This window comes from Crocuta crocuta, unplaced genomic scaffold (genome assembly GCF_008692635.1).
Source record: "Crocuta crocuta isolate KB4526 unplaced genomic scaffold, BGI_CrCroc_1.0 scaffold58, whole genome shotgun sequence".
In the NCBI taxonomy this organism is placed as follows: Eukaryota; Metazoa; Chordata; class Mammalia; order Carnivora; family Hyaenidae; genus Crocuta; species Crocuta crocuta.
In genome coordinates, this window is record NW_027532417.1 from 1,319,128 (window position 1) to 1,336,383 (window position 17,256).

Genomic DNA, 17,256 nt, shown 5'->3' on the forward strand with positions numbered 1-17,256 from the left:
GGCAGAGTCCCTTCGATAAAAAATCCACAGCCCGCTTGTTGATCAGATGTATATGCAAAATGAGGCGAGCTCTGCCAATGGTGAGAGCAAATGGCCGGAGCAGCACTAAGGCCACTGTGGTTCCTTCTTCCTTCCCATATGGCCGTCACTTCTATCCCAGAAGACATGTTTGAAGAGAGACTCTCCATCATGTTCCATTTCACTTTCATATCTGTAAGACACTACCTTAAATCGCTGAATGGATGAGGATACCGTAACAAAGAATCATTCTCAGATTTCCCTGGCAATGACATAGAGGGTGGAATAGGCTGGCCAGGACTTCCACAGAGGTCACTGTTCCAATACATGTAACAGGGAAATACAGCATGTTCTTGAGCAGTGACTAACGAAATGGAAGGAGGCTGACCAATAAACAAAGATTAAACATGAATCAATAAAGTTGCTAAGGAGGAATCATCATTCATTCAATACATAGCTATTGGGTGCCTAGTTCATGACAATTAGTTGAAGGCACTGGGGATCAAGACACAGTAGTATACAAGGCAAGTCCCCACTGTCATGAAACTTACCTTCTAACCAAAGGACGCAGGCCATCTCAATTTGAGTTTCTCCATAAACAGACCATGAGACAGGATGTGAGTGAAAATTATTTTTCTGGGATGTGATCTCAAGCACAGTGAAGGAAAGAGAAGGAAGGGGTATGTGTGTTAATGAGTAAGTCACTGGTGTGGGCAACAAAGGCTTAATTTCATGTTGTAAACTCTGAGGGTATAGACCATGTCTCATAATTTTCTCAACAAGCAGCAAGGATGCTGGAGTATTTATCCACCAACTCTTGCTCCTCACTTATGGAGGCTCATTTGGGTGGGTGGGAAGGAGCACGAGCCACCTCCCACGTTTAAGTACAGAGAAACACAGGAAACCATGAGCGTGTACGGAAACTTCTAAAAGTGACTTCTAAAAATAGACCAAGGTATATAGGCAGAGTACTGTATCTGCCTATGCAGGTGACAATGAATAAATACACCAGAAAATGAGATTGTGGTAAGTACTATGCAGGCAGTTAGAATAGGTCAATAGGATAGAGTGACTAGAAGGGGAGTTTAGATGGGGTGGTTAGAATCATGAAAACAAGGAAAAGCCTGGGAAACAGTGTTCAGCTGAAGAGCAAAGGTGCAGAGTTTGTAAGACAGGAGAACGAAGAGAAATAGAAGGCCTCTGTTATGGACACAGGATAGGAGGCGGGCAAGAATGTTATGGGATGATGTCCCAGGTAGGTAGGTAGAGGTCAAACCACGAAGATTTCAGCAGCCAGGACAGGGCGTTAGAATGTTGTTCTGCATGTGATGATCAGCCACTGAGGGATTTTGAGCAGGCGTATGACATGATCTGATCAACATTTTTAAAAAGTCCAGCCTTATTGCTCTTCTCCTCTCTTCCCCTTTCTTCCTAAATTCTTTAGTCCAGAGCCACTAGATAGGGTTGAGCAAAAGTGACTTCTCCACGGAATGTGGGAAAGGATGTTTGAATCCAAGTACGGTACGGAGAATGTCCAAGTGGATGGTGAGAGTGGTGGGGGGTGGCAGCTGGCTGGCCGGAGGATGGAAGGGTTTCCATGAAGGTTTAGGGCTACCCAGTCAAGGTGCTAGATCCCAGGTACGGTGAGGAAGGCATCTACATGGGAGGGCAACCTGGCATGGGAGGCCGGAGTGTGAGGCTGGGAAGGAAGGCATGCGTGAGAGGGGTCAGTGAAGAAGTTACCCCACGTAGAGTGTCACAGCCCAAGCACACTGGGATAGATTTTCATGCAGGTTGGTGGCCACAGTGGTTTCATGCAGACTGAGAAGGGTATCAGTTACAGGAAGGTGCTTGATGGAGTGAAGTTAGAGCAGAAGGGTGGTGAAGAGGGTATAAGTGTAGACAGGCAGCCCTGTCCTAGTGACTGGAACCCACACAGGGTGAAGAAGGCATCACATGGGGCACAGCTCAGTGCTGAGTGCTGGAGCTCAAGGCAGGTGAGGAGGCACCTGCTTGGGGCAGACAGGTGGGAAAATAGCCCAGAGTGGGATGTCAGAACACAAGAAGGTAAGGAGAGCAGCCACTTGGATACAACAGTGGAGCCCAAGTAAAGTAAAGGAGGACATCCATGTATGTGTTGATGGATGCAGGTGTGACAGCAGCCAGAGATGTGTACATTCGGGGGCATGGATCATATTTAGAATAATAGGAACCAGGTTTCTCACTGTCAGAGAAGGTGTCAGAAACATGGAAAGGGAGAAAACTAGAATGGGCCCTGTGATGTTGGTTTGGATTGGAATTATATGAGAGTGGAGGGAGAGGTCTGAATGTGTTTATACATGTGTGTACACGCATGCGTGTTCTTCAGCTTTGCCTGCTCCATGAGAGGGTCTGGGAGCAGCAACATTTCAATGACAAGGAACACACCAAGCACCTAGGTCTTGATTTCTAAATACTGTTCTCCACTAAAAGGAAATAGGGTACTTTGGAGAAATGGCAGATTTCGGGGCTGGGACCAGGAATGTACAAAATAAGCCTGGAATGTCTGGTGCCACCGAGTAAAGAGGTTTTCAAGGGTGGGTGTGTATCAAAGGGACAGCAAGACAGGACTCCTGCTTGCCAACTATGGGGTAATTTAAGCATCAAAATAAATAGTGACCCACTGAATAAAATACTAACTTTAAATCCATACAGAAATAAATAAATGAAGATACTGAAATTTGGTTGAGGCATGGGATACTTATATAGTCTCAAAGTAACACCCCACAAAATACTTATTCATTACAAAAAGAAAAAGAATAATTCTGTAGTAGAGGGTCCTGCCACACACCACCTGACTCAAGTAATGAAAATGAAGAACACAATAATGGGACAAGTCAAAATGTGTTGGGATACAGTGAGGAGAACACAGCATCACTTCTGTGATGCTTCCCACATCAGACATACTTTTAATTTAATCCATGGTAAACCTCAGATAAAACCAAATTGAAGGATATTCTGCAAGATAACTGGCTGGTCATCTTCAAAATTGTTCAGGGTCCTGAAACTCAAGTAACGACTGAGAAACTATTTCCAGTTGAAGAAGATTAAGAAACGTAACAACTAAACACAGTGTGTGATTCTGAATTGTATCCTTTTGCTATAAAGTATTGAGATCATGGGAAAACTTGAATGGAGTCTGAGAGAAGACGAACTCAAATGATTCTATTAGGCTATGTAGGAGAATGTCTTTATTTTAGGAATACACTAAGGTCAATGGGAAATGATAGGCAATCAGATTGGCAACTTACTCTCAAATGATTCAGGATTTTAAAAAAATTATACCACTTTTGCAGTCTTCCTTTATTTTGAGATTGTTTCAAAATGAAAAGTTAAAAAGAAATTAATACATTTACTTTGGCCACTTGATTTCCCAGGTCTTTGCATGGGCCCCAACCTATTTCTATCCTAGAAATTCCCTCTGTTTGAGAACCCTTGCTTGTCCTGCATCTCCTGTGTGCTATAAGGGTGCCTCTTATAGTATACTGTGTCCCCAGGCATTGAAGTATGCCTGCACGTGTCTACATTTCTATTTACCCCAAAGGGTAGAGTCCATGTCCATCACACTCATATCTGGTTCCTAGCACTTAGCACAGCATGTGGCATTGTGCTTTATAATCAGTCATGAAGAGGAGAGAGACAAGATTATGGGTGTAAATTTGGAATCCTTTCTAGAGCTAACAGTGTAGATGGAAAAAGCAGGTGATTTGGATACTGCCTGGCCTGCATTTGAATTACAACTATGTGATCCTGGAGAAGACTTAGACTTGTTTTCCACACGTGTAAAATGGGTTGTTAGGTGGAGCAAATATATGTAATAAGATTGGTGAGGCTTCTAGTAGACTATGACACTTAGCAGGTATGCAACAAAATTTGATTTCCCTTTTCTCTTTAAAAATAAGAATAAAAATTAGCAAAGAAATCTAGAACTCTAGGGTATATCCTAACATCACTGTAACCTTGAGACATGAACTTGGATAAGTTATTTCACCTCACAAGGCTTTAATTTCCTTCTTGGTAAAATGAGGTAGGAATATAGAGGAATGAGAAATTAGCTTTATGACCATCCTGCTCCTAACATCTTTTAGTTCTAATATTTAAAATACTTTCCCTTTTTGGGGGGGATGATAGTAAGTATAGAAGGTGAAGAATAAGAAAGATGTTTGATGGGCCACCTGAGTGACCCAGTTGGTTAAGTGTCCAGCTCTTGACTTCAGCTCAGGTCATGAGTTTGAGCCCCCCATCAGGCTCTATGCTGGCAATGTGGAGCCTGCGTGGGAATTCTTTTTCTCTCTCTTTCTGCCCCTCCCCTACTCATGTTCTCTCTCTCTCTCAAAATAAATAAATAAATAAACTTAAAAAAAAAAAGAAAGAAAGATGTTTGGTATATTTGAAGGATGTTCCTCAGTTTTAGCAGTCAAAGCATGTAGTAGTTCACCTCCTACTGGATTATACAATCCCTCATTTATACTCACTTAAAGTATAGGTAAATTGAGAGGTGGTTGTATTGTTAGGTTACTGTTAAGCACATTAAAAATTGATGAGCCATCAAGGAATTAGCACACAGTTTCAGTTCTTGCTGCATTTTTCCTTATTCATAATTCTTTTCCTAATTGCTTTTTCCCTTAAAAATGGGGGAGCTGAGACCTTGGATATTTGCCTAATGGCTCAAACAGAGACGTGACCCATTGCCAAGTCTTTCAGGCCTTTTATAGCCAGGGGACATTTGCCACTGAAAGAAAGCTGATGGGTTTGATTTTCCTGAAAGAGATATTTTGCACTGACCTCTGGCCCCATTAAATATTTTGGCCATTGCCCATTCACTATAATGGGAGCAATAAATTTGTTTTAATTTAGGACATTATCAAGTAGGGAATTATTGACAAAGACAAAATAATGTTCTGAAAGCAGCCGGGATGAAATCATGAATAAATAAATATGTTGAACTAAACTGATAAATTAACAAATGCTTATTCAGAAGAGTCTTACTGGACTATTTCAAAGTTAGGCCAAAGGTGATCCAATTTCTGATAGAAATGTTGCCTCTCTTTAGGCCAGAGAAAAGGTGGGCTACATAGAAAGACATTGTAAGGCATGAAAAGGCATTTATCCCTTGTGACAGATCTGTTTTAAATAGATCTATTTGTTTTCAGCTAAATGCCAAAAGGAACAGCCAGCTGACTCTAGTAGCCTTTTCTATGGCAAAGCATTTACTTTTCTTGTGTAAACACCTTTATTAGGGATCTCAGCAGGCTGTTTCCCTACCTTTACTTTGTATTAGTCTCTTAGATTAGTGTCAAAGAACTGAAATTCTGGTTAGCTCTTACCTGTACATGTTTCATATTAAGTGAAAGAAATGACTTTTCACTTGGATACATTCCTCTTGAGGAAGGGGATAAAGGTGCATATGGCACTGATATCCTTGTTGATATTCTTTCACAAGTAACATGATTATGACAGATGGCAAAAAACTCTGACACAGCACAAAGCATATTTGCAAAGCTGTGCGGCCTTGGATGGTGTTGCCTGTGCAAAGTCCAAATGACTAAATCTTCTAGAGTACAGGTAGCCTAAGGGCATTTTTAACTGCATACAAACTAATTGGACCAACTTGAATGGAAGAAAATTGTGCCTGGGGTCTTTAATCATGCTCGTAACCTAGTGGTTTTCTGTTCAGCATCACTGGAGCAGCACTTAGGAAGATGAATCCATGCATGCAGCTTAGAAAACCTTGCACAGGATCAGAGAGTTGTGTGGAGTCATAAACATCTCATTGAGAAATTTCAGAGTGTATGTCTCTAGTTTTGGCCTCACTGCAGAGGGACAGGCAAGCCATTGTTGGACGGGGGGAAATAAAATTTTCTCAAAGACCTAAGAAAGCAAGTCATGAGAAAATGTTTCTGGCTTCTATGATGATGAAGGATATTTTTCTGTGAGAAACTTAGTGTTGGTCTTTAGATGCAAAGAGTCCAAAACTGTAACTCATGACGAATTCACTGAGCTCCCCAAATGGAAACAGAACAAGAGTTTGACAGGGACTGCTATAAAATGCAGCGTGCTTTAGAAAAAAGAGCATGGACTGGAAGTCTGAAGATGTTTTCTTCAGGTGCTGGCTTGCCTCTTGCTAGCTCTGTGAGTTGATGCAGGTTGTTCAAACTTTCTGAGCCTGATATAGAATGGAGGTAAAATTGATGCTTTCCCAGATACCTCATGGGGGTTTTATAACAATACTCTAAGCTAATTGATATAAAAGTATGCTCGAGCTATAAAGCCCTCTATAAATATGAGATTATTATTATTATATCATTATGGTAGAACTTAATGTTCTAGGTCTCTCTCTTTTTGTTTAGTTGTTCTATTCGGTCTTGCTTTCAAAACTATCTTGAAACCATGCAGACTATCTTCATTTGCTCTAATTCACCAAATCAAAGTCCCCAGCTCTGTGAAAACCACACTTGGAAGAATATTATAAAAATGGTTGCTTTTGGACTATATGACTACCTGATGTCTTCTTTGGAATGTAAATCAGTCAGAAGTCATTATAACACTAGAAAATATTCTGAGAATTCATGAAATCCCACAGCCAAAGCCATGATTCATTGCTCCAATACCAAAACCATTTGGCAGGCTGTGGTTTGGAAGCCACAATACTGGCTGCCTTTGAGAATCTAAATGGGGCCATTTGAATTCATTGTGGCACTTCCCACTCCCGCCACTCTGGAGAGATGGCACGGGGGTTCCCTGGACTCTCTTTAGACAGTATTTTTTCGCTTCCTTGTAGGTCCTGCTTAACAGTATACCTTCCTGAAGAGATGACAGTGTGGAAGCACCTGGGTGGCTTAGTCAGTTGAACATCTAACTTCGGCTCAGGTCATGATTTCAAGGTTTGTGGGTTTGAGCCCCGCATCCGGGTCTCTGATGTTGGCCTGTCAGTGCAGAAGGTCTTTGGATCCTCTGTCCCCCTTTCTCTCTGCCCATCCACTGCTCGCACTTTCTCTCTCAAAAAAATACGTAAACATTAAAAAAGGGAGATGAAATGATGTTTTATAGTTTTTCTCCACCCCTCAGGCATTGCAACATGAATATTCTACAAATTTATCTTTTTTTTAAATTTTATATATCTATTTTGAAAGAGAGAGAGAACAAGCAGGGGAGGAGCAGAGAGAGGGAGAGACAGAATTCCAAGTAGGCTCTGCGCTGTCAATCACAGAGCTAGATGTGGGGCTTGAACTCCCGAACCATGAGATCATGACCTGAATCGAGATCAAGGGTGGGATACTAAACCGACTGAGCCACCCAGGTGCCCCTACAAATTTATCTTCTATAAAAACTTCCATGAAGCAGCTCAAGAGTTTTTCATACCAGCATTACACAGCCTGTCAGTCAAATCCTTAATGATGGTTTACGTGCAAGTGATTTCTCCACACTTTTCGTTTGTTTCAACTTAGATGGCAATGTGGTTCTTCCTTTGAAATAGACCACGAAAAGAGATGGTCCCTTCAGGCAAATAGCATGGTTCAGTTACTATGTCAAATGAAATGTATATAGACAAAAAGCTACAAGCACCATCTTGAGAAGTAGCAGTACTGTGTAGCCAGGTATGATGTGGCAGGTATGTGGAAATGGGTGAGGTATTCAGCCTTGGACAAATGGTCAGACACCTCAGATAAGGAAGATAAAAATCTTCTCCCTAAGTGGGAAAGGCAATCTCATGCTGCCTTTCCAACACATCAAAGCCAGTTTCACAAAATCTACATGGTTCATGAATACCTTTCAAAGAATCACAGAATGTAAGAAATAGGGGGATCGGGAACGTCACAACACTTGGATCCCTCTACAGCACCCACAGCGACGATGCACTCTAGCCATACCTTGAAAACTTCTAAGGATTTGACAGTACCCCCTTCTAGAACAACTCAATCTATTTGGGGACAATTCTAACTTCAGCAAATGTAGTGTTTTTGGTTTGTGTTGTTTTCTTAATTATTCCCAGTGTCTAAGGCTCAGCTTAGCCCTTTGGAGAGTGTCACCTACCTGAAGTCTTGATCAGTTCTGGATATCCAACCAGTGACAATTCAAACCAACCAATTGTCATTTGGCACAGATCTCCCCTTCTTACTTGCAAGCAATCAGGAGAAACTCTGCCCAGTATCTGCAGAATCCAGATGTATGGATTTCCCCTTGAAATTTATCCTCACCAAAAGGCAATAAAGCAAATCTGACATGATAGGCTTTTCTTCCTGAACCCAGGATAGCTTCTAGGAATCAGTACTTTTTTTTTTAAGAGTACAGAAAAACTCTGTTTTAATATTTCTTTCTGGAGTTTTGCCTAGAATGTACATTAATCTGCTAGTTTAGTTTACAGAGCCTGCCTTACTCCTGCTTTGAAGAACTGAAACTATATTTGAGTATATCCTACCTTTGAGCACCTTTTGGACTCTTGATATCTCTTCTGTAATCTTACATAAAGATTGATTCACTTCTCTTTGGATGATACTTTTTGCTTAATGTGCTCTCCAAGAACATTGCTATCTCTGCACTCCGTTCAGCCAACATAGCCTCATAGTTTAGAATGTTGTTGTCTTTGCTGAGGGTGTAGAAGTCCATTCGCAGACCATCTGAATGACTGCAAACATGCTAGTGTGTGCTGACAAGCCATTGTCTGCATGGCATGCACATACAAAAATACAGATTACGTATTTTGGATTTGACTGTTAACTGGCCTAATTAGCACGCAGCCTACTAGGTTGTCTATAACTGTAAAGCATGGATTGAGAAGCAGGAAACATTTTTTGAATTTTAGTTCTACTCTTGATTCTGAATTATTCATTCCCCAGTGCACCTTTGTAAGATACCATGGCCAATGACTATGTTTATCTGTACATATATGTCACAGAACTAACTGAAATTTATTTTAGCACTAAAATGAGATGTATCAATATAATGTGGTAGTGTTCAAAAACTAATATAAAGATTCTGCTACTCGCTTTATTTTCTTAAATGTTTATTTATTTTTGAGTAGGAGAGAGAGACAGAGCATGAGCATGGGAAGGGCAGAGAGAGGGAGGCACAGAATCCAAAGCAGGCTCCAGGCTCTAAGCTGTCAGCACAGAACCTGACGCATGGCTCGAACTCACGAGATCATGACCTGAGCCGAGGTTGAATGCTCAACAGACTGAGCCACCCAGGCACCCCTCTGCTATTTCCTTTAAAAGAGAAAATTTCATTCCATTGTCATTAAACAGATACATGAAATTACTTATATAATGTCCTGTATCATTCATATATAAGCCTATATATGACATATAGCATCCTTTTACCATAAAGAAGGCCACCCAGTTACCTAACAATATTGAAACACTGCAACATCAAGTGCTTTTCTTACCTGCCATGAGTTCACATCTATTTTCATTGAATTCATGGGAAAGCTGCATCACTGGAAATGCCTATTTTCTCTGGCCACAACTTCAGCCAACAGAGGTCCCGTGTGTCTCTTAAACTCTGGGCTTCTGTGAAACTCCTGCTGAATTCTGGACACACATGGATTGAGGAGAACTACTTCCATGGATCAGGGTCTGGTTTCCTCTGCTTTGTTTGACCTGGGCATGCATAGCTTCCATCTGTCTGTCATCCTAGAAGAGCGTCCAGAACTGGCCTAGGTGGTATCTCCCGGGCAGGCAGGTTACGTGCCCTGGCATGAATTACATTCTGCAACTGAATAAATAAGACAGCTTGGAGATGGGCTTTTATTCATAGGAAACCAGATAGCCTTTTTGATGATAAAATATTTATTCCCTATTATCTTGTTGTTGCCAAGACTAGTATATACAGCACATTTATTAAAAGGAGCTAGAGTGCTTAAGAGGTTTTAGTAGGTAACTTTTAGGTTATTAGTAGGGTAAAGTTCATTTTGAAAAATATCATGAATGACATTCTAATGCCCAGAACTGAGTGTGGTTTGCCATTTAATGTTGATTGAGATAATACCATGTCCCACTTTAAGTCAATACTTTTTCTTCTTTTTAATCGTTTCTCCCCTCTAAGAAACAGCTTCACATTATCCCTTAAGAAAGGAAGGCCAAATCTGCTGTCATTTTAAGGCAGCTAAGTGAATGAGACAGTGTGAATTTATGCTAGAGTTTAGAAAAATCGCATTCTCCAGGTGAACATTTTGTAACAATTTTAGTTTACACATTTTATTTTAACTATTTACAAAGTACCAGCTAAGCCCTGCAGGAGATCCAAAGGATATCAGATGGGATCTCCGACTTCCAGGAGTATTCTGTTTAGTGGGCTTCACTAGCATACAAATACAGGCCCATTGCCACACTTAGAGGCAGACTCTGATAAGCACTGTGATAGAAGTACAAAGTACTAGAGGGTATGAAATTCTGAGTGGGGTTTCCAAGAAGACTTGAGGGAATGTCGCCTTTGAGTTGGACTTTGACACATAATAAAAGTTGGTAACATTTACTGAGTGTTTACTACATGCTAGCACTTCTCAATGTCTTTTAAACTTCTTAATTCTTTAATTCTCATGATTAACCTTATAAGTAAAATGTTGTTATAATTCCCATTATACAGTTGCATACACTAAAGCAAAGAGTAGTTAAATAACGTATGCCCAACGTCATAGCTAGTAAGTAATAGAGCCAGGATTCAAATTCAAGGAGTCTGCCACCAGAATGTTCTTTCTTATTGCTTCCCCTCAGGGATAAATAAGATGTCACTGGGGCGCCTGGGTGACTCAGTTGATTAAGCATCTGACCTTGGCTCAGGTCATGATCTCAGAGTTTCTGCGCTCAGGGTCTTGCCTTGGGCTCTGTGCTGACCCCTCAGAGCCTGGAGCCTGCTTCCGATTCTGTTTTTGTTTTCTCTCTATCCCTCCCCTACTTGTGCTCTCTCTATCTCTCAAAAATAAATAAATGTTAAAAAAAAAAAAATGTCACCAACCAGATTCAAGTTGGGGAGCAGCTCAGCCACAATCAGAGGAAGGAAAATTTAGGATGTTTTAGAAAGTCCAGAGTCTTCAAGCATAGCCTGAACTTGGGGAGAAAAGATACTGAGGAATTGTAGAACATGAGATACACATGGAACACAAGTAGGTTTGAGTTGCAGAGGGTTTGGAACATGGGCCTAGAGAATTGCAGCGGGGAACAGGGGAATGTCCTGGTAGGATTTTTGTTATAGGAAGACCTTGTGGAGGGGAGAATTGAGTGACCTAAGAGAAGGACATTATTTAAGGACCCATCAATTAATTAAATTGTTCAGACTATTTTTTTAGCCTCTCCTGTGTGCCAGCCACTATAAGTGTTGAGTATAAAGCAGGGAATTAGGGAGTCAAGATAGACAACGAGGCTCCCAACCTCACTGTGGGAAAGACTATATAAGCGAATGTATAAACGGGCAAGATAATTTTATATAGCTCTAAATGAAAGAAACACATTGCCATGATGAGATAGAAAGTGACTATAAGCCAGGGAAATGCTACTTTGGAATGGTGCTCAGGGAAGGCCTCTCGGAAGAGGTGATGGTACAACTGAGGCCTGAAAGAAAGAGGATCCAGGCATGGGTGAAGGCAGGGCAGGGGTTCATTGAAACAAGATTCGGGTTAACTAAGATCATCCCAAGCAGAGTTAACAAATGCAAGAGCTCTGGGTTGGGAAAGAGCTTGGAGGATTCAGGGGACAGAAAGAACGCCAAGAAGAAGTGCTTAGCAAAAGATGGGGAGAAGGATGTGAGTTGAGGTTGAGGTAGGCAGGGCCAGGGCCTTGTAGGTGAGGGTAGATTTTACTCTAAATGAACTGGGAAGCCACTGAGATGTTTTAAGTAGGAGAATGGCTTAATCTGTTTTATACTGTGAAAAGAACACTCTGGATAATATATGGAGAATGGGTTATAAGGAGACAGGAGGCAGAGCTAAAAATATTTGAATTAAGTAAGAGTTGTGAGAAAAAGAAAAATTTTGGCATAAGTAACTGAATGATGTGGTGCCGGGAACTGAGATGACAGCCCTGGCTTGGGACGGGGAAATGAGAGTTCTGCTGTGAGCACAGTGAAGGCAGCTCTGGGGGGAAGCCTCCTGGAGGATGCTAAAGTTTGGGCGAGAGACATGGACATGAAAGAGACCCACAGATATATAATTAACGGACAGATGCAGTTCAGCATAGGGTGAGGGTTTTGATGGCTGAAGAGGTAAAAAGAAAGCAAGCCCATTAACCAGTGTGGTAAAAGAGTAGCAGAAGTCTGAGGAAGAGAAGGATTCAGGAGGGCCAGGTACCAGGAAGAAATTTCTATTTGAATAGTGGATAAGCACAAAGGCTTTGGAATCTAAAAGACCTGGGTTTGAACCATAGATGAGCCAATTGCCAAACCTGTGTAACAAGTTACTTAACTGCTCCAGCCTCAGTTTCCTAATCTATAAAATGAGAGAAACGTTCGGTAATGATAAGGATTAAATGAGATGATAGATGCATATGCTTAATGCATTGGAATCATGCAATAAATCTTATTGTCACTATCTCTTATAACTCCTACTGTAATAACAGCAATATAACGGTAACAATATCTCTTGGCATGTTTTATTGATAGTGATTATTACTAAGATAATAATACTGTGGCTATTAGTTCAAGTAAGGTTTGCAATTATATTAACTCGGGTTTTAGATTCAACACATCTTTTTGTTACCTTTAATCATCAAAACAAACTGGAAATTATTTATCTACTTTCCCCATCTTACAGATTAACAAACTGAGGCTCATAAAAGGTGGCATGCCACCCAAGCTTACACAGCTGGGAATCGTAGCCTGCCTGGATTCACATTGGATATGCCTGGATTCACTAAGAGCCAGGACTCACACTGAGATATGACTTACTCCAAATAATTCTGAACTCTTTCCCGACTAGTCACTTGTAGCAAAGAAACACCTTTGTATCACTCTGTCAGTTTTCTGGGATCTATCCCAAGTGAATAAGTTGTTTTATAAAAATGTTATTAGCAAACCACCACCATGATTTTCTCAGTGTGAAATCATGTGTCTCATGGAATTTTCCAGTGCTGGACAGTGTTCCTCTCAAGGCCTGTCTTTGGAGGAGATGAAGAGAAATCTTCAGTTCCCACCCATTGACAAATATGGTAAGTACACAGATTCTTCAGAATGATTAAGGAAACTTCCCCTAGGAAGGTGATATTTATTCATTATAAGGAAGAATAGATTCTGTTTTATAATGACTGCAAATGAAGGATCCTTTAGAAATAGTATGTTATAAAAGCACAAACTGCGATCTTATATAACTCTGTATTTACCTTTGAGTTTACTAATGTGTGCACATAAGCATGTAAGTATATGTGCAAATATATCATAGTGTGTGTATTCGTGGAAGGAGAGACAAGTCTCCTGCACCTTGTGATATTCCAGACACCCTGTTGCCACCTAACTGAGTTCACAGCCTATAAGCCCCACATCATAAGTATGTAGGGAGAAGAAAAACAAGAGATGAGTTTCCACAATTATGTCATATGCTGGGGGAGCTCTTCCCCTTTGGCAAGTGCCCAGGATAAATTATAAACCCAGCCAGCCCCTCAAAAAGCTAGAGAGGAGGTGAAGTATCACTGATGGTATCCATTTTGCACAGGTCTACTTTAGAAGAAATTAATAAAGCTCTTTGAAATAGTTAACACAGTTTACGCAGGCCCCTGGAAGCCAGAGGCTGGGTAATCACCCTTATCACCAGCTCCCATATTAATGTGCTAGGCCTGTAATGTCCTTTTTCCAACCTCTAAGACTGAGAGCCTCTATATTTAATTGGAATTTTAGCACAATGGGCTCATTTATTCATGGGATCTTTCCTTGACAATATGGAGGACTGAAAAAAAAATGTATGTCAGTTAAAGAGATCAGATTTATTACAAGAACTGGGTTTGGGGAAGAATAAATTGGATGATGTGTTCCCGGTTCTCTGATTTAGTAAATGGCAATAGACCCTGGAAGCCCTCAGCTTTGGGATCCTCACCAGTGCACCTCGTTTGCTGAGTATTATTACCTAAGGCATTAGAAAGGCTTTAAGAAACGAAGGGAAAAAAATGTTCTGGATAGATGCAGACAAACTACTTGGGAACATTAAAGAAAGGAAACTTTGTGCTCTGACTCCCAGTACGTGTCCAGAATGCAGCTGAGTGCTTTTTATCATCAGCTTTACAGAATAATTGGCCAGTCCAGTAACCGGGGAAAATGTGCTCTATGTGTCACATCATCACATTTTTTTTATAGATATAATATCGTTTTTTCAAACCTTTATAGACATGACCACACAACCACAAAATATAGGGCACCCTTTGAAATGTGTGCTTTGACCAGAAGTCTTTCCTTTCATGGTGGATGAAACATTTCGAGATGAAGCATTTTGTTAACCTAACGATCTGTTTCTTAAAGGAATAAGACTTTGAGCAGAATTCTTCAAGATGGAGAAGACAAAAGTAATGTAATAATGCAAAAGTTGGGTTTCCCTACGCGTGTCTGTACCAGAGTTGAAGAAAACATTAGGGTGTTTGGGTGGAGTGAGAGCCCCAACAGGCAAAGAAGATATATTTAAGATCTCCCTCTAAGAACATCACGTGGTACAAGAAAGAATGCTTTAATTGCCCTCCATTTCCATTTTATAAACCAAGTGTGGTAAAACAGCTACATTATGAACTATTTCTTCCTCTCTGCCCGCAAATAGCAGGACTAGAGAATGAAGATAAAATTACATGCATAGCATTTTTCTCTGTACCTAAGACCTTTAGTCCTACAGCAACAAAACATTCAGACAAGGCTCAGTCTTTTCCTAAAGCCTGTGGTCAAATTTCCCTTGGGTTCCTCTTAAGGAAAATGGCCGCACAAGTGCCTGTGGCTCAACTGTGGCAGTGATGCATCAATCAAACAAGTCAGCACCCAGGCCCTGCTGGTTTCCCACCCTTCCCTGAAGGAGAGCAACCTCCCCCCCCCCAAACACACACACATACACTAGAGGGATGTGCACTCACAATCAGATTTCCACTGAAATCCTGTGGGGAGAAAGGCATGGAGGAGCATGGAAGGCTAGTAAAATCGCATGTGGTACACTAGAAGCTTGATGATAGCAATAAAAAGATTACAAGCTCATGAAAGCATCTATCCAGGCCTGGAATGAAGATGCAGTTTCAGTCTGGACAAAAAGAACTATTCTGCTTTAGGATGTAGATTTTATGTAAGTCCACCTGAAATTAGGATTCACTGATGTGGATTCAGCCTCCCCTCATCTTAGCTTCCCCTGACCACAGCCTTCCTCCTAGCTGACCGGGGCCAGCCCTGCTGGAGGTGAGCGAGTGAGCAAGGACAGTCAGCAGCAGCCCCGGCATCTCCTCTCTAGAGAGTTTATGTGCTGCCTGAGAGACATTGACAGAAACCCTTCTTATGAAAATAAATAAGCCTATCCAACTGCATCTTGCTAGATGCCTTGATGAAAATGTAGATGGCTGAGCTGGTTCTGAAAACTCAGCTATCAAAGGGAGCAAAAGCAGCACTAGCTGTTGACAAATGTGCCCGTTCTCCCAGAAGCAATGAATGGTTTCCTCACTTGCACTGGAAAAGTTAACTGCTTGCCTGCACGTGTCCTGTGTTCTCTAGGACAGCGGCCTGATCCTGAGCCCCCAGCCGCACTCTGTGGAAACAGTCAGGGCTACCTCTTCAATGAGCATCAAATACCACTGGTATTTAGACCTGAGCATTGAAGTACACTTAAAAATCGGGCGCTCAGGGAGGAAAAGCAAAACAAAACCCAACCAGAGCGAGCCTGCTGTGGAGAGTGGCTCTTTCCTTTTCCTCTCTGCTAGTTCCACCTTGTTTTGATAACTGCCATTTGCTCAGCACTCACTGTGTCACACACCCTATGGATTGTCGAATAAGTGACGAATAAGTGATGTTAGTTTCCTATCTACAGATGAAGACACTGAGGCTTAGAAAGGTTAAGTGGGCAAAATTCACAGAACCAATAAGTAGAGGAGCCAGGGTTGAAACTCACATTGGCCTGACATGAAAGCCCATGACTTTAGCCATCATGATACACCCTCTTCTGGAACTGTACCCTTCTTTACTCCCAACTTGGTCAGCTTGGGCCCAAATCATACATCTATCATTTGTGTTCCTCTGGTCTCAGCTCTATGCTTCCATTTTAAATTTTGCCTTTGTTTTATGACGGCTTGCCAGCAACTTTTGTCCAGCCTCTGTTCACATGAGCTGGGAGGAGCTGCTTGGCAGCTCTGTGGTGAGTGGGGTAAGTCTGCTTAGGAAAAATTGGGAAGATGGACTGAAAGGTGATAAGTAACAGCTGAACTTTTATTCTAATGCAGGCTACGTGTCTGATCCCATGAGCCCGATGCATTTCCATTCTTGCCGGAATAGTGGCAGCTTTGAGGACAGCGGCTGACAGCGTTCGCGTATACCTAAGGAGAGATTTCCCCCAAACTGACAGCAACAATTCCTACCATGGCAGGCTTGCTTCCAATTATAATATTTTACCCTCTAAGGTCTCCTTAAATTGGCTTATTTATACTGGTCCTCTTTAATTCCCTACCACAAGTTGGGCTTTGGATTCGTGGTTAAGGAATGAAATGCAAAGGAACCAAGACAGAATGTATGTAAAGAATTGGTTTGAATTTTGTAACTGAAAGAACAAATTTATATCATTAGTTGGAGATGGGGCCTAAGTCTGTGGTGGGCACTTCACAATTACTACATTTTCCTAGACTGAAGTTTGTAGGTTTGTGTTGGAGAGCCGTAGGTTTGATTTTGTAGAATATTGTTCATTTTCTTCTCTCATTAAGTTGCCTCCAGTGTTCGGCTCTGTGATTAAAGATTGTTTGTTGGCATTCAAAATGGATTCAGAAGTGCATTGCACTCCAATAAGACTTCTGATTCATGTTCTTTAAGACATATTGGTACAAAGAAGTAATGACCTTCAGATCAAGACACTTGCAAAATACTGCACTTACTTTTTTAGCCTCCTTTCTACCTCATACCAAGTGCTCTGTGGTGTCTGGGCATCCTGTTGCTGTCAGCATCAAGGTGTCATAAATGCTACTGGAACAGTTATGACAACTGATCTGCAAACGCAAACCTGCTGTTCATACCAGAGTGTGGCACAGCGCACCGGGAGGGGGTGTGAGGTACTGGTGGCCT

General features: G+C 41.4%; 1 protein-coding gene across 1 annotated transcript in view; it reads left to right on the plus strand.

Annotated features, from left to right (window-relative positions):
- Positions 1-16,603, plus strand: part of TNNI3K (TNNI3 interacting kinase) — a 276,640-nt gene extending 260,037 nt beyond the window's left edge. The window contains exons 24-25 of the mRNA XM_077778981.1: positions 13,114-13,193; positions 16,428-16,603. Of these exons, the coding sequence (XP_077635107.1) occupies positions 13,114-13,193; positions 16,428-16,504 (157 nt within the window). The 3' untranslated portion in view covers positions 16,505-16,603. The remainder of the gene's footprint in view (positions 1-13,113; positions 13,194-16,427) is intronic.
- Positions 16,604-17,256: the final 653 nt, after the last annotated feature.